This window comes from Manis pentadactyla, chromosome 14, assembly GCF_030020395.1.
Source record: "Manis pentadactyla isolate mManPen7 chromosome 14, mManPen7.hap1, whole genome shotgun sequence".
NCBI classification, from domain to species: domain Eukaryota; kingdom Metazoa; phylum Chordata; class Mammalia; order Pholidota; family Manidae; genus Manis; species Manis pentadactyla.
In genome coordinates this window covers 56501139-56525201 of record NC_080032.1, presented here as the reverse complement: position 1 = coordinate 56525201, position 24063 = coordinate 56501139, and the positions used below count along the sequence as shown (strand labels likewise).

Genomic DNA, 24063 nt, shown 5'->3' with positions numbered 1-24063 from the left:
TCAGCCATTTATGAAATTCACTATAAGCACAAACCAAATCACCTCAATTCAAACTGAATATATGAGATTTGCTTTGGAAAAACCCAGCGGTGGAGTGAGTGGGACGGAGTCAGCATCACTGACCCAATGGTGGCCACACGCTGGTGACTGCTAAAGCAGAAAGGGGCATATGGGGGCTCACTAGATGATGTTCTCTACTTTGGTTTACATTTGACATTTCCCATAAAGATTTTTAAAGGTGAATCAAAAAACATTAGAGGAATACATGTCCTCAGGAGATGAGTTAGGTGCTTGTCTTCATTCCCTCGAAGGAAAAACTCATCAGACAATAAAATTCTCTCTTGGTGAGCACATTAGTACAACCTGAAGAAGGCTTGAAAGAAATCCATTACTCACGTGCACTATCACCCCTTTGTCCAGTAAACTCTGCTTTTTAGCTGTCATGACAAAATAGTGTGTATCATCTTTGTAGTAGACGATGTTTTCCAAATCTATACCTGCAACCAGAAAACAAATGTGAGCACACGGGGCTGTGAAGATGAAGGTGCATTCGCGCAGGCCAGCAAGCCTGCACATGGGCTCACTGACACCAGGGTGTGAACCCCACACACACAGCACGAGAGTATGGAAAACATCAGAGCCCACCTCTCACTCCCTGCATGTTCTTGTCCTGACAAGGCAGGGGCTCTGTTTACCCTTCATTGCTTCACAATTCACATGACAACCCTAAGTCATCCAAAAAACCATGATGGATAGTAAGCAGAAAAGGATGGGAAGAAGAAAGGTTAATAATCACTAGTGAGCGGGTCTGGATTCGTTCTCAGGTGAAACCCCACCGATGGGTCCCCAGGCAGCAGGGGAATCACCTAGACTCTTAATTACAGGAATGACAACTAGATGAATGGAAGTGGAGAGTGAGCTACTGACCTTCCATTCAATCTAAAAAACAGATGTAATGGGAGAAATCTTGTTTTAGAAAACAGAGGATTGGAATTTGTTGCACATTTTTGTTACAGAAAAACATCTAAGTTAATCTATTCAAATGCTGTCAAACAACAAACTCATTCCTGTCTAGCATGTGGTTTACCCCAAGCCCAAACTGGGACTCAGGAAGAAGACTAAAGCTGACCCTTGAACAATGTGGGGTTTAGGGGCACCACCCCTCAATAAACTAAAAAATCCACATATAACTTTTGACTCCCCCAAAACTTAACTACTAATAATCTACTGTTGACTAGAAGCCTTACCAATAATATAAACAGTCAACTAACACATATCCTATATGTTCTATGTATTATATACTTTATTCCTATAATAAAGTTAGAGAAAATGTTTTTTCAAATTGTCACAAATCTCTAAAAAAATCTTCCAATATATTTATAAAAAAATATCTGCATGTAAGTGGACTTAAGCAGTTCAAACCCATGTTGTTCAAGGGTCAACTATATATTCTCAGTGACCAAAAGTCAGGTGAAACCCCACCGTTCTCAACCAGAGACCTTCCAACCAACAGGTTATGGCACCAGGCACCATCACTTAGGGACAAAGCGGAGTGGGAGAGGCTGTAAAAGAGCTCGCAGGGGACAGAACAAAGTTAAAAACAAACAAAAACCGCATGTGAAATAGCCCAGTCACTGTAACTGTAAGGAAACTAGAATGGGGGACAGTGACGTGGAAAGCATCCTGCTAAGAACAAAGTATGAGCAGGAAGAAAGAGTGGAAGGGCGAGGGGCCTAGCAGTAAGACCAGGGCCACCCCTCTGCCCAGTCCTTCAAGAAAAACCAAAAGCAGTCCTTTCAATTTCTATCATTGCTTTGGAGGCATCTATACCAACCTGTGGCTTCCCTCAGTTCCTGGAAAAATTTCTGGTTGAATATAAAAGCCACACCACTAATCTCTTCAACTTTGGCTTCCGCTGTTGTATTTCGGTTAATAAAATTTGCTGTAATGGCAATAGCCAATTTGCCACGAAATTCTTTCCGACGAAATCCTGGAGGAAAAGAAATTTTCAGAGGTGTTAATAGCTGGCAAGGAGACAATCACTTCAAAGGGGGTGCTGATGAAGGCATTAGGGAGTGTAAGCGGTGGGCATCAACTGGAAAATGTAGAGTGGCTCTTCTCTCTCTAAAAATAAGGTGTTATTGGAAGGGCTCAAGATGGTGGTATGAGTAGGGTGGTGTGAATCTCCTCACAAAACCATATATATTTTTGAAAATACAACAAATACAACTACTCCTAAAAGACAGATCAGAAGATACAGTACAACAGCCAGGTTACATCTACATCTGCAAGAACTCAGCATCTCACAAAAAGGGTAAGATACAAAACCATGCTCTGGGGGGACCGGAGCACTCCCCCAATCCCAGCTCACTGGCGGGAGGAAAAGAATCAGAGTGGGGAGGGAGTGGAAGCACGGGGCTGCTAAATAACCAGCCACAGTAATCTTCACTGGGAGCACAGACACACATTGCATGGTGTGCTGGATATGGATATTAGAGAAACAGAAAAGTAAAATCTGAGACAGAGATAGCAAGTGGTTCCCCACAGCTGGCTCCCCTGGGACAAAAGAAAAGTAGGCGCTTTTTAAAAGTCTTAAAGGGACAGGGGCTTAATAGCTGGACAAAATCGTCCTGGCACACTCAGCACAGCAGGCTAGGAATCTTGAGTAACTTCAGGGCCCCTGATCCCCTGGGGAGGGGGCGGTAACACACCACTGAAGCCCCTCAGGGCAATAAGCAGCTGGCCATTAATTCTCCCCTGCCAGTGCGGCAAGCAAACCAGCACACCTGCGACAGCTGCAGAGCACCTGGAGAACAGCCCCGCCCAGAGTAAGCACACAGAGTCTGCTCCCAGCATGCACCTAACCAGGACAGACCCAGAGGCTGCCACCAGCATGCAACTACCTGGCACAGACAGAGGAAGCTGGAGCAAGGTCCAGAAGGCACAAAGGGGCGCTGTTCTCGTGGGAGAACACACCCGGTGTGGCTGAGACCCCCTGCAGTGCGCTAGGCTATCCTGAGGGCCACCCTGCCCACGGCAGCTCAAGTGATTATCCCACAGACTGCTCACTGCATGCGGATAATCCACACAGGTAGCGGAGAAGGGCAAGGCGACCAGCAAGCAGGAAGGGACGTTGTTCTTCCAGCTGACACATACGCCACCTGTGTGCAACCACTTCTATCACCATGAAAAGGCAGAAGAACATGCTTCAGTCAAAAATCACTCAGACAACCCCAGAGAGAGGGCCTGGTGAGATAGATATAACCAACCTTCCTGAAAAAGAATTCAAAATAAAAGTCATAACCATGCTGATGGACCTGCAGAGAAATATGCAAGAGCTAAGGGATGAAGTCCGGAGGGAGATAACAGAAATGAAACAATCAATAGAAGGTCTTAACAGCAGACTGGAAGATGTGTAAGACTGTTAATGGAATATAAATCAGAGAAGAGGAATACAGAGAAGCTGAGGCAGAGAGAGATAAAAGGATCTCTAGGAATCAAAGAACATTAAGAGAACTGTATGACCAATCCAAGCAGAACAATATTCGTATTATTGGGATATGAGAAGAAGATGAGAGAGAAAAAGGGATAGAAAGTGTCTTTGAAGAAATAATTGCTGAGAACTTCCCCAAACTGGGGGAGGAAATAGTTGCTCAGACCACGGAAGTACAGAGAACTCCCAACAGAAGGGACCCAAGGAGGACAACACCAAGACACATAATAATTAAAATGGCAAAGATCAAGGACAAGGACAGAGTATTAAAGGCAGCCAGAGAGAGAAAAAGGTCACCTAGAAAGGAAAACCCATCAGGCTATCATCAGACTTCTCAAAAGAAACCTTACAGGACAGAGAGAATGGCATGATATATTTAATGCAATGAAACAGAAGGGCCTTGAACCAAGGATACTGTATCCAGCACGATTATCATTTAAATTAGAAGGATGGAATAAACTCCCAGACAAGCAAAAGTTGAGGGAATTTGCCTCCCACAAACCACCTCTACAGGTATTTTAGAGGGACTGCTCTAGATGGGAGCACTCCTAAGGCTAAACAGATGTCACCAGAGAAAATAAAATCACAGCAAAGAAAGCAGACCAACCAAATACTAAATAAAGGAAAAAATAAAATCAACTATCCAAAAAAGCAGTCAAAGGAAACACAAAAGACTACAGAATAAAACACCTAACATATAAGGAATTGAGGAGGAAGAATAACAAGGGAGAGAAATAAAGAATCATAAGACTGGGGAACCCTCCCACACTGCTGGTGGGAATGTAAATTAGTTCAACCATTGTGGAAAGCAGTATGGAGGTTCCTCAAAAAACTCAAAATAGAAATACAATTGACCCATGAATTCCACTTCTAGGAATTTACCCTAAGAATGCAGCAGCCCAGGTTGAAAAAGACAGATGCACCCCTATGTTTATTGCAGCACTATTTACAATAACCAAGAAATGGAAGCAACCTAAGTGTCCATCAGTAGATGAATGGATAAAGAAGACATGGTACATATACACAATGGAATATTATTCAGCCATAAGAAGAAAACAAATCCTACCATTTGCAACAATATGGATGGAGCTAGAGGGTATCATGCTCAGTGAAATAATCTAGATGGAGAAAGACAAGTACCAAATGATTTCACTCATATGTGGAGTATAAGAAACAAAGAAAAACTGAAGGAACAAAACAGCAGCAGAATCACAGAACCCAAGAATGGACTAACAGTTACCAAAGGGAAAGGGACTGGGGAGGATGGGTGGGAAGGGATGGATACGGGTGGGGAAAAAGAAAGGGGCATTACGATTAGCATGTATAATGTGGGGCGGAGCACGGGGAGGGCTGTACAACACAGAGAAGACAAGTAGTGACTTTACAGCATCTTACTACGCTGATGGACAGTGACTATAATGGGGTTTATGGGGGGGACTTGGTGAAGGGGTGAGCCTAGTAAACATAATGTTCTTCATGTAATTGTAGATTACTGATAAAAAAAAAAAAGAATCATCAGACTGTGTTTATAATAGCTTAACAAGAGAGTTAAGTTAGACGGTTAGATAGTAAAGTAGCTACCCTTGAACCTTTGGTAACCACAAATCCAAAGCCTGCAATGGCAATAAGTACGTATCTTTCAATAATCACCCTAAATGTAAATGGACTGAATGCACCAATCAAAAGACATAGAGTAATAGAATAACAGCAAGACCCAGCTATATGCTGCTTACAAGAGACTCACCTTAAACCCAAAGACATACACAGACGAAAAGTGAAGAGATGGAAAAAGATATTTCAAGCAAACAATAGGGAGAAAAAAACAGCTGTTGAAGTACTTGTATCAGACAAAACAGACTTCAAAACAAAGAAAGTAACAAGAGATAAAGAAGGACATTACATAATGATAAAGGGCTCAGTCCAACAAGAGGATATAACCATTATAAATACAGGAGCACCAGCATATGTGAAACAAATACTAACAGAATTAAAGGACAAAATAGAATACAATGCATTCATGTAGGAGACTTCAACACACCACTCACTCCAAAGGACAGATCAAAAGTACAGAAAATAAGTAAGGACACAGAGGCACTGAACAACACACTAGAACAGATGGACCTAACAGACATCTACAGAACTCTACACCCAAAAGCAGCAGGATACACATTCTTCTCAAGTGCACATGGAACATTTTCCAGAATAGACCACATACTAGGCCACAGAAAGAGCCTCAGTAAATTCCAAAAGATTGAAATTCTACCAACCAACTTCTCAGATCACAAAGGAATGAAACTAGAAATAAATTGTACAAAGAAAACAAAATGGCTCACAAACACATGGAGGCTTAACACCGTGTTCCTAAATAATCAATGGATCAATGACCAAATTAAAACAGAGATCAAGCAATATATGAAGACAAATGACAACAACAGCACAAAGTCCCAATTTCTGTGGGACACAGCAAAGGCAGTTCTAAGAGGAAAGTATATAGCAATCCAGGCCTATTTAAAGAAGGAAGAACAATCCCAAATGAAAAGTCTAAATTCACAATTATTGATGCTGGAAAAAGAAGAACAAATGAGGCCCAAAGTCAGCAGAAGGAGGGACATAATAAAGATCAGAGAAGAAATAAATAAAATTGAGAAGAATAAAACAGTAGAAAAAAAATCAATGAAACCAAGAGCTGGTTCTTTGAGAAAATAAACAAAATAGATAAACCCCTAGCCAGATTTATAAAAAGAAAAAGAGAATCTATACACAACAGAATTAGAAATGAGAAAGGAAAATTCATGCCAGACCCCAGAGAAATACAAAGAATTATAAAAGAATACTATGAAAATCTATATGCTAACAGCTGGATAACACAGAATAAATGGATAACTTCCGAGAAAATACAACGTTCCAAGACTGACCAAGGAAGAAACAGAAAATCTAAACAGACCAATTGCCAGCAATGAAATTGAAGCGGTAATCAAAAAACTTCCCAAGAACAAAACCTCTGGTCCAGATGGATTCACCGCTGAATTTTATCAGACATTTAGAGAAGACATAATATCCATTCTCCTTAAAGTTTTCAAAAAACTAGAAGAGGAGGGAATACTTCCAAACTCATTATACAAAGCCAGCATCACTTTAATACCAAAACCAGGCAAAGACACCACAAAAAAGAAAATTACAGACCAATATCCCAGATGAACATACATGCAAAAAATACTCAACAAAATATTAGCAAACTGAATTCAAAAATACATGAAAAGGATCATACACCATGACCAAGTGGGACTCATCCCAGGGATGCAAGGATGGTACAACATTTGAAAATCCATCAACATCATCCACCACATCTACAAAAAGAAGGACAAAAACCACATGATCATCTTGACAGATGCTGAAAAAGCATTAGACAAAATTCAACATCCATCCATGATAAAAACTCTCAAGAAAATGGGTATAGACATCAAGTACCTCAACATAATAAAGGCCATATATGACAAACCCACAGCCAACATCATACTTAACAGTGAGAGGCTGAAAACTTTACCTCTAAGATCGAGAACAAGAAAAGGATGCCCACTTTTACAGCTTTTATTCAACATAGTACTGGAGGTCCTAGCCATGGCAATCAGACAAAACAAAGAAATAAAAGGCATCCAGATTGGTAAGGAAGAAGTCAAACTGTCACTATTTGCAGATGACATGATATTGCACATAAAAAACCCTGAAGACTCCACTCCAAAACTACTAGAAGTAATATCGGAATTCAGCAAAGTTGCAGGATACAAAATTAATACACAGATTTCTGTTGCTTTCCTATATATTAATGATGAGCTAGCAGAAAGAGAAATCAGGAAAATAATCCCATTCACAATGACATCAAAAAGAATAAAACACCTAGGAATAAATCTAACCAAGGAAGTGAAAGACCTATACCCTGAAAACTACAAGACACTCTTAAGAGAAATTAAAGAGGACACTAGCAAATGGAAACTCATCCCGTGCTCTTGGCTAGGAAGAATTAATATTGTCAAGATGGCCATCCTGCCCAAAGCAATCTACAGATTCAATGTAATTCCTATCAAAATACCAACAGCATTCTTCAACGAACTGGAACAAATAGTTAAAAAATTCGTATGGAACCACCTAAGACCCCAAATAGCCAAAGTAATCCTGAGAAGGAAGAATAAAGTGTGGGGGGGATCTTGCTCCCCAACTTCAAGCTCTACTACAAAGCCACAGAAATCAAGACAATTTTGTACTGGCACAAGAACAGAGCCACAGACTAGTGGAACAGAATAGAGACTCCAGACATTAACCCAAACATACAGTCAATTAATATATGATAAAGAAGCCATGGACATACAATGGGGAAATGACAGCTTCTTCAACAGCTGGTGTTGGTAAAACTGGACAGTTACATGTAAGAGAATGAAACTGGATCATTGTCTAACCCCACATACAAAAGTAAATTCAAAATGGATCAAAGACCTGAATTTCAGCAATGAAATCATAAAACTCCTAGGAAAAAACATAGGCAAAAATCTCCTGGACATAAACATGAGCGACTTCTTCGTGAACATATCTCTCCAGGCAAGGAAAACAAAAGCAAAAATGAACAAGTATGACTATATCAAGCTGAAAAGCTTTTGTACAGCAAAGGACACTATCAATAGAACAAAAAGACATACTACAGTGTGAGAGAATATATTCATAAATGACATATACAATAAAGGGTTGACATCCAAGATATATAAAGAGCTCACACACCTCAACAAACAAAAAGCAAATAATCTAATTAAAAAATGGGCACAGTGCTCGCTTCGGCAGCACATATACTAAAATTGGAACAATACAGAAAAGATTAGCATGGCCCCTGCGCAAGGATGACACGCAAATTTGTGAAGTGTTCCATTAAAAAAAAAAAAATGGGCACAGGATCTGAACAGACAGTTCTCCAAAGAAGAAATTCAAATGGCCAGCAGGCATATGAAATGATGCTTTCATCACTAATCATCAGAGAAATGCAAATTAAAAGCAAAACGAGATACCACCTCACACCAGTAAGTATGGCCACCACCCAAAAGACAACAACAAATGTTGGCGAGGATGTGGAGAAAGGGGAATCCTCCTACACTGCTGGTGGGAATGTAAATTAGTTCAACCATTGTGGAAAGCAATATGGAGGTTCCTCAAAAAATTAAAAATAGAAATACCAGTTGACCCAGGAATTCCACTCTTAGGAATTTACCCTAAGAATGCAGCAGCCCAGGTTGAAAAAGACATAGACCCCTATGTTTATCACAGCACTATGTACAATGGCCAAGAAATGGAAGCAACCTAAGTGTCCATCAGTAGATGAATGGATAAAGAAGACATGGTACATATACACAATGGAATATTATTCAGCCTTAAGAAGAAAACAAATCCTACCATTTCCAACAACATGGATAGAGCTAAAGGGTATTATGCTCAAGGAAATTAGCCAGGCGGAGAAAGACAAGTACCAAATGATTTCACTCATATGTGGAGCATAAAAACAAAGAAAAAAACTGAAAAAACAAAACAGTAGCAGACTCACAGAATCCAAGAATGGACTAACAGTTACCAAAGGGAAAGAAAGGGACTGGGGAGAATGGGTGAGAAGGGAGGGATAAGGGAAAAAAAGGGGGTATTACAATTAGCAGACATAATGTGGGGGGGCACAGGGAGGGCTGTGCAACACAGACAAGACAAGTAGTGATTCTATAGCATCTTACTATGCTGATGCACAGTGACTGTAATGGGGCATGCAGGGGAGACTTGGTGATGGGGGAGTCTAGTAAACATAATGTTGCTCATGTAATTGTAGATTAATGATTCCAAAAAAAAAAATAAATATAAAAAATAAAAAATAAAAAAAGTAAAAAGTAAAAATAAAAATAAAAATAAGGTGTTATTACCTACCAAAGAATAGCAATCCAAGAAAGAAGCCATTCTCCCACATACCAAGAGACAATTTGAAATCTGACTGACCAGAATATTATCCAGTATTAGGGATTCCAGTTAAAAAGAAAAAAAGAAACCACCTGCTTATTAAACTTAAATTTAATCCTGCAGTGCCAACTGCTTGAATACAGTCCACCTTCTAGTACCCTAACAAGAGTACCCTGAAGAAGTAACCTGGGACTGGTGGGCTGGGGGAGGCAGGGGCCTGGCATCTGGCCAGAATCGATGGCACACACATGCGGGTCCTGAGGAGCCTGACTCTGGGGACAAACCTGCACCCCAGCACTGTGAAAGGGCCGCCCTCCATCTTGCCATGAACCAGACAGAGAGCCGTGGACCAGTACCTGCCAAGGTGTTTCGGCGCCCATCTCCTCCGATGATCACTTCAAATTCATATTCTGACACAGGATGGGTTTTGGGGTGCACCAGTGCCCGCCAACCTATCCCTGTGGACCAAAGTCAAAATGAGAGCCATCACCCAGACCACACGCATACATCTAAGACATCTCCAAATACCCAGGCAGGCCGACTTCACAAAACCCCAAGCTCAAAACCCTAGTAGTAAAAGCTTGGGGGTATAAACCACAGGATGAAATCAGCCCGAGGAAGGCTCACAAAAAAATGTCCCCACCAGATGGTTTTCTGTAACGAACACAAGCAGCTGCAATGTCTGATATTATGTCAGAGCTTCTTCCTCAAGTCAGAAGTTCCTCAAAAGACCCAGGCTGTACAAACGGAGAAGCCCCTTTTAGCCAGTTCTGAAAAACCACCATGGGCCCTGCAGCTCTCCCCACCAGACCAGGCTCATCTTTTCCCACCCATCTGATGACTTCTATTCCTCCTTCATCTGTTAATCCAACTCACGTTCATTTTCTTGGTCCTCAGGAGGCTGTACAAGTCCTTGGAATTCCACATTGACATGGATTTCAATGCCTAGGATCAAGGCTACTTTTAGGAGTATCAACTGAAGCTGACGGATACCTGGGTGAACAAGAAGATAATAGTGGTCACGGCTCAGCTCCAACTGTCCGTATACAAAGCTTATCTGGATCCTCAAAGCCTCCTCTAGCAGGAGACATTTCCAAGCCATGCTCCATAGCTTCTTTCTTTTTTAAGGGTAAATGCGATTTCGTCTAGAGATGTTCTAAAGAGACACACAAGGCCACTGCCACCTCTTGGGTTTGGTGTTCCAAACTACTAAACTCTGAGACAACGTGAGTCTGTGGCCAACAGGAGACTCTCTTTCCCATCTTCCCTGATTCCATCAGAGCCACAATTATTTAGCAGAATCTACAATCCTGATGGGACATAGCACTTCCCACAGGAAGCAAGATGTGTGCCCACGTGCACTTTCCAGTCTGATACAAAGGGGCTGCACTACTCTCTAAGAGCTCACAGCATCTCTCTCATCCTTAACCTTGCTGATCCTCACACTCTCTTCCAAGTGGAGAAGGGGAGCCTCGCTCCAACCTCAGTCTCTTAACATGTCTCCATGTACTACTAGTCTACAATAAGCAAAGAGCAATAAGATCCAAAATGACTGAAAGTCTTGCTTATCACCATTGTGAGATTTATGTGTTCATTTGCTGTCTAATGAGTAGCTACCAGATGCCAGACCTGGCAGCAGACCAAGTATACTGAGATAAAAACCTAGTTCCTGATGTAGGACCCTCTCATCTCCAAAACAAATCCTAGCACATGTAATGCAGACAAATCCATTGACTTAGTGACGCTCGGTCCTCTCCTGAGACGACCTTACCTGCAGCCAGTGACTGATCTGCTAGGAGCACATCCGGTCATCTTGGCTATTTTCCCCAGGTTACCACAATCACCACCCTGTGAGCCACACTCCTGGAGGCTCATTCATCCCATGCTAGTACACACTTAATATTTGCAGACAACTGGATTCCAAGAGGCTTTACATATTACAGCTCGACAGACAGGCAGCACTTTCTCTGCCAGAGGAACATGGCAGCTGTAGTTTATCAAACCAGTGTTTGATAAATTGGCAAAACTACTTCAAACAGTAAAAGCTTCAATAGTTGAATACATTTAAAGGACACACACATCTAGAGGAGCTCAGAATGGAAGTTCCTTGATAGGGCTTTCCTGGAATCATCAATGGTGATCAATAAACAAGACTTCAGCCTCATATTGTAGAAACTGTCTGTTCTGGATCACTTTTCAGACAGGCCATTTAAAGTCATGGAAACAAAATTCCCATCTGCATTAACTTTACTCTATAGGGTCTCAGAAAAGCAGAGGCCCAAGCTAAGCTTGGAGACAACCAGGGAATAGGAAGAGCCATCCAAACTGTAGAGCTTACGAGAATCACCTGATCAAAGGAATCCCATCTTCAACTGGCCATCCATGGCCAAACAAAGAGCCTGCTTCTTCTGTGACTGTGGTTTCTGCAGGACGTCCCTAAGTATTTTGTTCCTGCTTTAGTAGAGCATCCATCATATCACATCACAGCCGGCCACAGTCCTATGCTTGGTCCAGTGGACTAAGAACCACCAGAGGGTCAAGGCCCAAATTGGCAGTGTTTCTGCCCCAATGCCTGGTCCACCCACTATTTAATACCTACCTTACAAATCCTTAAGCTAGACTCCTGTCAGAGGGGATACATGTAGGTGAGTCTTAGAGGTTACAAGGACTGTATTGGACTCCAAGCATGTTTTCTATACAATAGAAACTATTGATATCAGAACAAAATGGGCTGGAGTATAAATTCCTCAGGTAATCTGCCTGTCTCTTTTTACTGAACAAGTGGGTAGTGGGCAGGGGTGGGATTTACAGGAGCACTGGTTTTACTTACTGATATGGTCGATGGCTCCAGCACAGAACTTGCCATAGAATTTCTTGGCACCCAGACCTCGCAGATCATGGATGGTGAACGGCCAGAGATGCAAGACGTTGTTGCGGGAGAAGGCGTCTCGTTTCTCAACGACGACCACCTTGGCTCCGAGTAGGGACAAGTCGATGGCTGTGCGGAGACCACAGGGGCCAGCTCCAATGATGAGACACTGTAAAACACACTGCTCTCAGGGCAGGCAGCACCTCCTGAGAGGGCTCCCATTTCTACAAAAGCTCCATGGTCTCATAACCATCATTCCCAAACGCCCAAAAATGGACTGCCTTACTACCAAGAAACCTTCAAATCTATTTGGGTCAAAACAGAGCAACTGAAGTGGCCTGAAAGCTGGTGATGCTCTGAAGCCTCTTAGCTTCCAGTGCTGGACATGAACCAAGCACATGTTCACCTTGTAGGTCTGCAACATTATTTAAATGGGTCATCATTCCAACAAATGATTTGAAAATCCCATCTTCACCTTTCACCAGTAGGAGAGGACATTACGGAAAGTTTCTAAGTCAAGCAGATTTCTGTCAAAGGTGACACAGATTGTTAAGTACATAGTTCAGGCAGTCTTAGAGTCCTGGAACGTGTCTACCACTCAAATGATTCCCAGGAGGCAACTTTCAAGAGCCAAAGTTTTATGTGCTGAAAAGAATTCTAAAATCACCATCTTTAGACTGTAAGTCCAGGGAAATGGTCTTAAAAGATCCATATTCTAGAGACATGCTGAGGGTGAGACTGGACACTTACCTTAACTAGTTTGCACTGCATATACAGAAGAAATGCAAGATCTTTTGGCTTTGAATTTCTTTTATTCTTAATAAGATTCCAGAACTTACTCATAAAGTTATACCTTTGAATTTCTTGAATTTTGCTGTTCTCTGTCTACCCAAATGCATGTCTACCAGGGTGGGTGTCCAGATATCCACACAGAGCACATTAAAGCTCATGAAAGGACATTAATGACATAGTCATGGAGTCATTTGCAACCTCATTTCCCTGCTAGCTCTTTCCAAACCCCTCTCACATAAAAAGCTCAGCAGCAATGCACCAACCCTGCCCCACTTCCTCGACTTGAACACAGCTGACGAACAGCTCCCATCTTCGCCCAGGCCTGCTTATTTCATGGAAACTCTATTTCTCTACATGGTGAAGAAAGAAAAAGAAATAGTTTGGTTCACAAGGCTGTTGCTTATCAAGCAGACCTTTGAAAAGAGGTCTGAAGCCTGTGGCCAATCCCCAAGTTGGCAAGTACCACCCATACGTTACCAGCTGCTGAGTGTGGAGTGATTCTGTAAAGGTTATGTGCCAAGCACCACAAAGTCGTGCTCAGACAGGATGCTAGCAGGGCTTGGCTGCGCTCTGCTCAGTGACCTGCACCCCCTAAGAGTGGGAGACGCAAAACAGAGCCTCAGCAAAGTAAGAAAAGTTTCTACCCCACTTGACCTCAGCGTTATTCTTAAAAAGTTGAAACCCTGAATGTTCAATAGATGAATATGTGAAATAAGAGTAGGATCTGGCATGTGAACAGTCCAGTGAATGTAGGTAATGGCCCACAAAATTTCAACAAGCTACATGCCTGACTTTCTTTATAGAGCATGGCTAGACTGCCTAGTTCTCACCCCACCTACCTCACTCAAGATCTTCTCTTTTCTGGTGGAACCCTCGGGTGAGTGACCCCAGACCCCAGGGCAGCCAGACCCCTACCTTGGTGTTGGTGCATGCTCTGCCCTTTCTGTAGTCTTTGTGGCTGCCCCGTTTGTCCAACTTTGCCCAGAGTGCTTTGGCTTTCCAGTAGTTAAGCTTGGATTTGAGCTTGTGATAAAAGGAGCGGTAGTCCTTGGGCTTCAGCTCCAGGTGGTCGCAGAGCTCCCGGAAGGCCCTGAGGGTTCCCTTGCAGGTAGTGGCCTGTACAAACCGGTCAAAGAGGACATGAGCTCGGTTCACCGTCTCCTTCTTACTCTCCTCCATGTTTCCCCACTCTCAGTACCCTGACAGCGGGGCAGTGGGATGGCTGACGATCCTAACACTGTCACGTTAATCTAGCAGAAGAAAGAAAAAGGAGTGGTTAGCAAATCCACGGTTGCTAAAAACATTTTTTAGAAGACATAACACTACCCAAGGGGAGCTAAGTGTTGTCAGTTGTCAGTGTAACAAACGTACACTACACACTGTCTGTGCTCCAGGCACCGAGACACTGAGGATGGAAAGACAGGTAAACGCGTTTTGCTCTCACGGATCTCACAGTCTAGCAGGGAAGACAGACTCAAGCAGAGCGTGTGTGCACTAGGCACTCTGCTCACGTGCTCGCCGAGTGTCACCAGAGAGGCTCGGAGGCTTTGGGAATGGGAGGAAGAGCACCTGAGTAAGAGGGAGGGGGGCCTGTTGAAGATGAATCTCTGAGGCCTGATAGTTGAGACTTTCAGAACAAGCGTGAGCCCAGCAGGGAAGAAGTGTAGGATGTGAGAAAGAAGTAAAACAGGAAGGCGTGAGTGACTCTTGCAGAAGAAAGAATCAAGGACACCCACCCAGGTTTCCAGCTTAGGCCACCGAGTAAGTGGTGACACCAAGCCAATGGATTAAAGACAGAAGGCCTTGTTTGGGGGGGTGGGGACTGGTTCCCTTTTAGACCTGTCACATTTGAGCTGTCTTCATGGAGGAGCTCGCTTGGCAGTCGGGCATGAAGCTGAAGTTCAGGTGGGCACTGGGGAGTCATGAGCACACAGTGGGGAGGTGAGGCGGAGAAAGCGGTGGGATCATGCAGTTGGAGTCCCCAGAAGAGCAGGGTTGGGATCCACCAGTTTGGAAGGGGCTGGCAGAGAAAAACGAGCTCTCTAACAAGACTGTGGGCAGAGTGCAGAGTCTGAAGAGAACCAAGGGGCAGCTCATACCAGCCTAGGTAGCACAAAGTTCAGAAAGTGTCAAAGTCAACAGGGATCTAAGGATTGAAAAAGTGCTGCCACTGAGGATATGAAGAGACAGTTCTCTAAAGAAGAAATTCAGATGGCCAACAGACACATGAAAAGATGCTCATAATCACTAACCATCAGGGAAATGCAAATCAAAACCACAATGAGATATCACCTCACACCAGTTAGGATGGCCAGCATCAAAAAGTCTAAGAACAACAAATGCTGGCGAGGATGCAGAGAAAGGGGAACCCTCCTACACTGCTGGTGGGAATGTAAACTAGTTCAACCATTGTGGAAAGCAGTATGGAGGTTCCTCAAAAACTAAAAATAGAAATACCATTTGACCAGGAATCCCACTCCTTGGAATTTAACCAAAGAATACAAGTTCTCAGACTCAAAAAGACATATGCACCCATATGTTTATTGCAGCACTATTTACAATAGCGAAGAAATGGAAGCAACCTAAACGTCCATCAGTAGATGAATGGATAAAGAAGAGGTAGTACATATACATAATGGAATACTACTCAGCCATAAGAAAGAAACAAATCCTACCATTTGCAACAACATGGATGGAGCTAGAGGGTATTATGCTCAGTGAAATCAGCCAGGCGGAGAAAGACAAGTACCAAATGATTTCACTCATATGTGGAGTATAACAACAAAGCAAAACTGAAGGAACAAAATAGCAGCAGACTCACAGACTCCAAGAAGGGACTAGTGGTTACCAAAGGGGAGGGGTGGGGGATAGCGGGTGGGGAGGGAGGGAGAAAGGGATTGAGGGGTATTATGTTTAGTACACATGGTGTTTGGGGGGGATCATGGGGAAGACGGTGTAGCCCAGATAAGGCAAACAGTGAATCTGTGGCCTCTTACTACACTGATGGACAGTGACTGCATTGGGGTATGGGGGGGACTTGATAATATGGGTAAATGTAGTAACCACATTGTTTTTTCATGTGAAACCTTCATAAGAGTGTATATCAATAATACCTTAATAAAAAATTAAAAAAAAGAAAAAGTGCTGCCACTGTGCATGGAACCCGGCAGGGGGAAGGTTTTATAGCCATTCCATTCTGCCCACAAACATACTTGACAATGATAATGATGATGCCTCTGTCTCCCACCCCTCAAGCCTCCCACCCCCACCACGGCCATCCGATGTGATGAGAGGAGGATGGTGCTGTGTGTGCTCTGGCGGCCACTCACCCTTGCGCGTCTGTGCCGTTGTCTCTCAATGTATTTGCCATTGCTACGGCACTGTTACTGGGAGGTAGGAGGCTGCCAAGAGCACAGCTAAGCCTTAGGAAGAGCAGAGATGAGAACCAGCAGGGCTGAGCCCTCTTGTGCCAGAAGCTGGCTGCATGACCCTTCATCTCTCACCACCTCACTGGGCCTCCGTTTTCTCTGAGTGACATGAGGCAGCCAGACTGCTTGGCCTCTAAAATTCTGAGATCCTCTGAGTTGCAACTGAGAAAATCCTCACAGTCACAGGCTCAGATGCATCCCTGGTGCCAGTCAGAACAGTCCACCCTGGGCACATCACCAGTGCTCCCCTAGTGTGACAAATAGGACTGCACTGGAGCTCTGCTTCAAAGAGGTGGTGCCCTGGAGACGGGGGAGATGGCGGGCTACTGCTGCACGATGTCTAAGACAGGCGCACAAGCTAGCATGACCGCGATTTAGTGAGCCGACCCAAGGGGAGTGGGAGCCACGGAATGGTGTGCGCTGGTGGAAAAGTCCTCCGGCCAGGCCCTGGGCTCCAGACTGACGTGGAAAAGGCCCACTGTGACATAGTGAGTCATAGAAATACATATTTGGTCACTCATAAGGCCAACTATATCTTTCCCAGATATATTTGGTCTTCATCCAGTTCTTGAGAGCACTGCAGTCTTAAAGGTGAACTGGGTGTTTTGTCATGTTAATGAGAGACCTTTGGACCTCCACCCAAGGGCAGGGGCTGGAGGCTGAATCAGCCCATTGCCAATAATTTAGACAATCATGACTATGCAGTGAAGCCCTCACAAAACCTATGAGAATTGCTCTTTGCTCACTCTCTCTGCGGGCTCGGCTGGATCCTGCTTCTTGGTCGGAGGGAGCTTCTGCACTCGGGGAACTAGAACACCTCCCTCCACATGCCCCGGAGCCGGGGCCCCAGCTCCACGAGGACAGAAGCTCCTGTATTTGGGACCCTGCCCTCTGCATCTCTTCATCTGGCTGTGAACTTGTATCCTTTACGGTATCCTTGATTAAACTGGTAAATGTTAAGTGTTTTCCTGAGTTCTGTTAGCCACTCTAGCAAATTAATTGAACCTAAGGGGGAGGTTGTGGGAACCTCCAATCTGTAGCCGGTGGGTCAGAAGCACAGGTAATTGCCTGGAGCTTGCAACCAGCACCTGGAGCAGGGGAGGAGGGCTGTAGAGTAGGATGGAGCCCTTACCCTGGGAAATCTGGTGCCTCTCCGGGCAGACAGCATCAGAAATTGAGTTGAGTTCTCCAACACCCTGCTGGTGTTTGAGAATTGCTTGGTGTACATATGTGTGGGAAGACGTCCTCCCACACACTTACACACATTGGAATTGGGTCTGGGTACCAGAATGAAGTTATACTGCTATTCCTGCTCTGTATAATATTGTTAGTGTTACACATATATGTAAGGAAAAAATACACCATTTGTTGTCAGAGATGTTACACCTGTGCTCTATCCTGAAGCCGCTATATTGGGTAGGCCCCTTTGTGAGGCACAAACAACATCCTGCTTCTCTCTGTATCTCAGCATGGGATTACAAGGTCAAAATACACCTTAAGGGAGATGTGCCTTAACTTTCACGAGAAAAGTAATAATGTAATATAAGGAACTTCCATTTCCCCCAATGTTTCCTGTGTCAACAGACATAACACTCTTCATGTACTGTGGAGGCCAACTCAGAGATTATAATTCTTTACCAGGAATACACTGATTCGGCTTCTCATCTCAAATATATCAGTTACTCAACAACCCTTTCTGGCTCTGAATGTAAAAACTACATGCTAAAAAACAGCTTGTCCCAATATCTAAATGGCTAAGAGTCCAGTAAGAAATGGACCTAACTGAACTAATCTTCCTTCAGGTTCCCCTAAACAAAAGTTTATTCTAGGTAGCAGTAAGCAGCAAAAGAATTATTTTAAAGTTCCTAAGTAGAGCCCATTCTTTTTCTTACAAGCCAAGGCTTATCTTAGAAATGGTAGTCAAAAGATGGCTTGTAAAGGGAGAAAAAAACAGGCAGAAGAAAGCGTGACAGATAACCACCAATCAGTTGAGACAAAGGCCCAGAGTGTCGGCTCTGCTGGGGCCTCCATCCCCTGCCCCCTCTCCACAGCCTCATCCATGGCTCCGGTGCGCGGTCCTGACCCTGCGCCCCCACCTGTACTCGACCAGATCTCCACCGGACTGGCCGTGCTCGGAGAGCTCTGAATGTACTGGTCAGATCACTCTGCCTTATGTCAAGGGAGAAAATGATTTCTCTTTGTCCCGAAGCAGCTGCCACCTTCCGCTCCTTCTAGGATTAGGAGCACTTGGTACCATGGTGTTCTTGCTGAAACCAACACGTTAAAGATCCTATGACATGTATTTCTAAAAGCCTTTCCTCTGTCATGATGCCTGCTGTGTGCTCACACCTCCCTAAAAGAGTCTTGGGCATTCAACTTCCAAGAAGAATTCTACTTCGTAGGCAAATACCCCCTTGGTGGGCTGTAGCCCACTCTTTGAAACAATATCCACTCCAAAGAGCTGCTGATCACTACAAAGAATTTCCAAATCAAACCCCACTGCAGATGAATACCTTCATTAATGACTACTGGTCCCCAATCCTTCTGCTGACATAAAACATTTTCATTTAACAGGTTTCAGCCCCAGCTCCCAGACAGCTGCAGAATACCTACTTCCAAGTGGCAGGTGAGTGTTAAGTGCCCGGTCTAAGGGATGTTGGCCTGCAGGTCACAAATGACAACAGATAAGAAGAGGTGAGTTGGTTCCTGGAACAATGTGACAGGCACCTAAGGTAAGACTATACAAGATCAATCCCCTTGGGCTGCCTCACTTTTCCTACTTTGCAAGCCAGATGACTACAGCAGGGAGGCACTCTAGAGAGCTGAAGCGTTATTCCGTAGCTTTGCCGGACAGGACTGTCTCATTTAGCAAGGGGACTTACCCGGCACTCTGACGACTCTGAGAGCAGCCAGGAAGAATTGCAGAAGGGCCATTCCTGTTACTGGCCTCATTTCTGAAGATCAAACTCAGATCATGCTCCTCCTGTCTTTTCCTGGACCACCCCGGTACCACACATCCCAGTACCCTGAGAGAATGAACATTCATAATCACAGGAACTGACAGACCAGGAAACCCAGCCGGAAGGTGCCAGAAATCCTGAGGACTGAAAAGCCAAGGTATGGGAGGAAGGGATAAGGGGTGTAAGGAGCCTGAGGAGAGCAGAGGAAAAGGAGGTGATGCCAGGTTTCCAGGGCATCAGTGCCATTTCTGCCAGCAGACAATTTCCTGCATGTTTTGTCCCGCAGCAGCTGACTGCTGACTCAGAAGCCTTCACATTCCTTGGCTGTGGAGGACAGTGTTCTGGAGAGACAGCCTACGAAGTCCACACAGGAATAGGGCTTATGTTTCTATTTACAACAAGAGCAAAACGTCATCACTGACTCACAACCGGTTATGAGAACACCCGATCTCTAGCCTTTGAATAGGTGGGTGGTTATTTGAGGGGTAAGGGGGAGAATTAGTTTTAAAAATAGAAAAAGAGAAACAAAAGAATAAGAATTATACTCCAAGAGTATGAAAACAGAGTCAAGTTTAATATTTCCCCTAGCCATTGAACCATGAATATACCAGCACACGTGCAAATCTCTGGATCTTATAAAGGAATATAAGAGAGCTCGTCTGCCTGGCCTACAATCAGAGGTGTGACCTGTCTGAATATATCTTAGAGGCAGATATACAAGGAAGCACATTGTGGAATGTCGTTAAGAGGAAACTTAAAGAGAAAAATGCACCTTAGATTATAGAGATTTTTTTGTGCTTTGCCTCAGAAACAAGGACCAAAGTCTCCAAAGTTCAGTCTTTCTGCAACAAGGGTTGCTCAGGGCACTGTCGTCTGCATGTGGGGCCAACGAGGCCCTCGCCTCGGAGGCAATGAGCTGACCACATCAGACCATCTGGCAAGGAGATTCCTTGTCGCCTCTGCTTCCCAGCACCTGTACTATTACTGGCTTCTTACCTCTCACGGCCCTCATATAACCTGCTCTGGGTACCTAGGAAGCAAGCTCAGAGTATGTAAGGAAGACATCTTTCTCATGCATTATCTCATCCTCAGCTCTTCTCTGTCTTCCATCCTATTCAGTATCAAAATGACACTTAGCAAGATGTTGGGGAAGGGGACCCAGCCCCTCTGTCTCTAGCCCCACCACCCCGTGGCTCTCCTCAGTCACATGGCAACACTTTGTCCTTACCAGGTTCTGTGCAAGGACGTTATTGACATGGCTCTCCTCCACCAAGAGCTTCCTTCGGGCAGGGACCGGGTCTCTGTAGCCAGAGCCTGACCTGTAGTGGAAACTTTCTAGGGAGGTGTTATGGGGAACAGAACTCCATCAAGCAACCCTGTGGCAGCCTGGAAGTCCCACGCTGGAAGGGCCAGCCCTGGGAGAAGCAGCAGCCTTGGCCTGAGTGGCTGTGGGAGGGCGGGGAGAGACAGGTGGATGTCCAGAGGCGGCTTCTCACATCCACCCAAGACTGGAGTCTAACAGCACAGTGGTCAGCCTGGGCAGGGATGATGCGCAAGCAAGAGAAGCCAGCAGAAATGGGCCCTTGTGGCTCTTCACAGCACCAGCACTGAGGGGCACTGCGGCAGCCCCAGTCCTGTGTGTCACCTTCTCTGACTTCATCTCTTTGCTAACAACCTGTTTCTTCAGGAAACACAAGTTAAGAACACCTATACAATCGAGAAATGAAGTGAGTCAGACATGAGCTGAGCTCTGCCGTGTGGTCATCACCCAAAGCAAATGTGAGAAAGTTCACATCAGAAGCAGACACCCAACAACACGGGTCTGCTGCCCACCCCAAATGACCCAGCAGGCCCAGGGTCTCAACAGTTTCCCCACCTGTAAAAGGAAAGTAACATGAAGTTTCACAGAGATTGAGGTAATGAATGTAAAATATTGAGCAGTGCCAGGCACAAAGCAGGACCCAATAAATGGGAGTATTGTTATTTTTATCTAGTAGCCCATAATTCCTGCAACAAAGGTTATACTCAGGCTAAATAAATGGCTACTTATAAACAGAATGAGGGAGCACTGACAGTTCTGTTTTCTGAAAGGAAAATGTTTGGAGACCTTCTTTGTGCCATCACCACTCTTGACCCTCTCCATGCCATCTGTTCTAGAAGGTGTGAGCTGGCACTGGGCAGGAGGAGCAAAAGGGACAAGATTAGCAGCAGTAAGTTCCACCCAAACGTAAATGTTAAAACAAGAAAGATATAAGGACTTCCATCACTAAGGGTAAAAATAGCAAACATATTGGACAGTTAGCAGCTGTCTGGTACCCTGACCTTGTATCCCAGCCCTTATCTCATTTAATTTTCACAAGCCTGTGCGGTACAATCTGTTATCTCCTTTTGCAGAAGGGAAAACTGCAGCTTAAATAAATTTAACGGTCACACAGCAAGAATGCAGTGCAGCCGGGTTGTGCCTGCAAACCTGCCTACTTTGGCTCCAAGGCCTTAGCCCTTACAAGACGCCACCTAAGAACAGGCCTGAGGAGTCAAAGCTCATCAGGAAGTATGCTCCCAGCCTCTGGCTGCCTGAGAGCCAGACGTGCCAGCATTCAGACAGAGCACAGACAGACCCCATCAGCAGACGACAGCTGCCTGGCCAGCAATGGATAAGCAGTCTCAAGTAAATTTAGCAGTGACACACAACACAGAATTCTTTTTCTTCTCACAATTTATCACTGTGTCTGCTGCTTGGACATAGAGCCCTCTCATAATGGGAGGTGGTCTAGTTTCAGTGATCATCCCCCCTGGCTGCCAAAAGGCTCAGCAGCCCAAGCACAGCACCACCAGCCGCTCTCAGTCAGCATCTCTGCGGCCCCTCGCTCGGCTACGGCACCACCCCACCTTGGAGGCACTGGCACAAGCGCCTTCCAGTCACCTAGCGCTGCTCCATTCACTGTAGGAACTCGGAGCAGGACAGGAGGGGTCCTCCACCACCCACAGCCAAGAGGGCAGAGCTGGGCTACAAAGCGGGAACACCACCTTTCTGCCCACCCAGCTGGGAGTGCTGCTGCGGCCTGGCTCCCAGGGCGTGAGGCTTACTGAGGCTGTGGCAAAACACAGAGTGAATCTTCTCCCCAAGGGTCGCTCCAGTCAACTCTGCTCACTACCCACTTCCAGACACACACAGCAGATGCTCAGTGAGGGCGTCTAGTCACTCTGCCTGTGCACACTCAGGAAGCAGCCTGCTGGTGCCGTGCAGGAGGGCATCCCACCTGTGCAATATATGGCTCAGGGGAACAGCGGAGGGCAGCCTCACTGCAGAGCTGCTGGGAAGGACGCAAGGTCCCACAAAGGCGTCGGTGGTGTTTCAGCTGCCTTTGGCAGGCTGTCTAGCCGGCCTACTACCAACCCCCTTGAGTCACAAAATATACCATGGTCCCAGTTGGGCAGGGTCTGAAAGACTGCCTGCCTAGCCAGCCATGCATGCTTGCACCCTCGGCGTACCATCCATGACATGAGCCACCTCAACAACAGTCAATTTTCCACCTTATAAAGTAATCTTTGCAACCTGTGGGCACCTTGAAATGGTAATTTCCCAAGACTATTTCTACACAGAAGGGCAAAATCATTCTGCCCATATTTCTTTTTACCCAGTGTTCCGAAATTTAACTCTTGGAGGTATCCAGAACAAAATTACTTCCTCTTTTACAAAATAGCCTTCCGAGTACTTGCTATCTACACATTCTCCTCAAATCCTTCAGCCAGTTCTGTTTAACGTGGTCTTCTGTCTCCTCACCTTGTCTGCAGTGTTCCACAAACTCCTACCATCAATGTCTGTACCCACTGCATCTGCCTTTCTGTCTTGACAGTGACGGGCAGCTACTGCCATGCCTGCCTGAGGCCCTGGCCCCCTCGCCCTCACTCAGCCACACAGCCTGGCGCACGGGCCCCTTCCTCCTGCACCAATCTTCTCCTGCCTCCAGCTGAACTATTCCCATCAACGTAAGACCTCCTCTCTGTAAAAACCTGCCCTGCCTGCACCCCCTGTGAAGCTTATTCTGCTCCCAGGAAGCACTGGTAGTGCTTGTGGTCATGGCTTTCTCTCTGCCCATTATTTTCTGGACCGTCAGCAATTAGGCTTCAGCCCCAGCCCTCCACAGAAACGTCAGCAAGGCCATGCAGGAGTCCACGCCACCAAACCCAACGGTCAGTTCTCCATTCTCGTCCCCTCCATGCAGCAACACGTCCACGGCCTGTGTCCAGCTGCATGCCCCGCCCCGCCTCCTGACACTGGGACCTGCTCAGTTCTCCGCTGCCTCACTAGCCACCCACTTCCCTGTGTCCATTGCTGTCCCTTGCAGGGACCCTCGCCCTGTGCTCCTCAGCCTCGACCAGACTGGCCTCCTTCCTGTTCCTCACGCACCCCCAACAGGCTGCCACCCAAGACCTTTGCCCACCCTTCTGTCTGTCTGAAGCTTTCCGCCCAGATGCCACATGGCTTCTTCCTTACCTTCTTCAGGTCTTTGCTCAATACCACCTTTTCTGAGAAACCTTTCCTGA

At 45.2% G+C, this 24063-nt stretch overlaps 1 protein-coding gene and 1 non-coding gene across 28 annotated transcripts in view; one reads left to right on the top strand and one right to left on the bottom strand.

Moving 5' to 3' along the window:
* MICAL3 (microtubule associated monooxygenase, calponin and LIM domain containing 3) overlaps positions 1-24063 on the bottom strand; it is a 210285-nt gene that overhangs the window by 106011 nt on the left and 80211 nt on the right. For 22 of the 27 annotated variants that reach the window (XR_005034011.2, XR_008993621.1, XR_005034010.2 and 19 more), the window contains 6 exons: positions 14043-14377; positions 12297-12504; positions 10343-10459; positions 9751-9924; positions 1835-1990; positions 397-497 (listed from right to left, as the gene is read on the bottom strand). Coding sequence is in view for 23 of the 27 variants with exons in the window: in XM_036932474.2 (XP_036788369.1) it covers positions 397-497; positions 1835-1990; positions 9751-9924; positions 10343-10459; positions 12297-12504; positions 14043-14306 (1020 nt within the window). In the remaining 4 variants the exon portion in view is untranslated. The remainder of the gene's footprint in view (positions 1-396; positions 498-1834; positions 1991-9750; positions 9925-10342; positions 10460-12296; positions 12505-14042; positions 14378-24063) is intronic. The other 5 variants (XM_036932455.2, XM_036932467.2, XM_036932468.2 and 2 more) reach the window with 1 other exon arrangement.
* Positions 8305-8411, top strand: LOC118935855 (U6 spliceosomal RNA). The gene has a single exon (XR_005034023.1). It is a non-coding gene; the product is annotated as a U6 spliceosomal RNA (small nuclear RNA).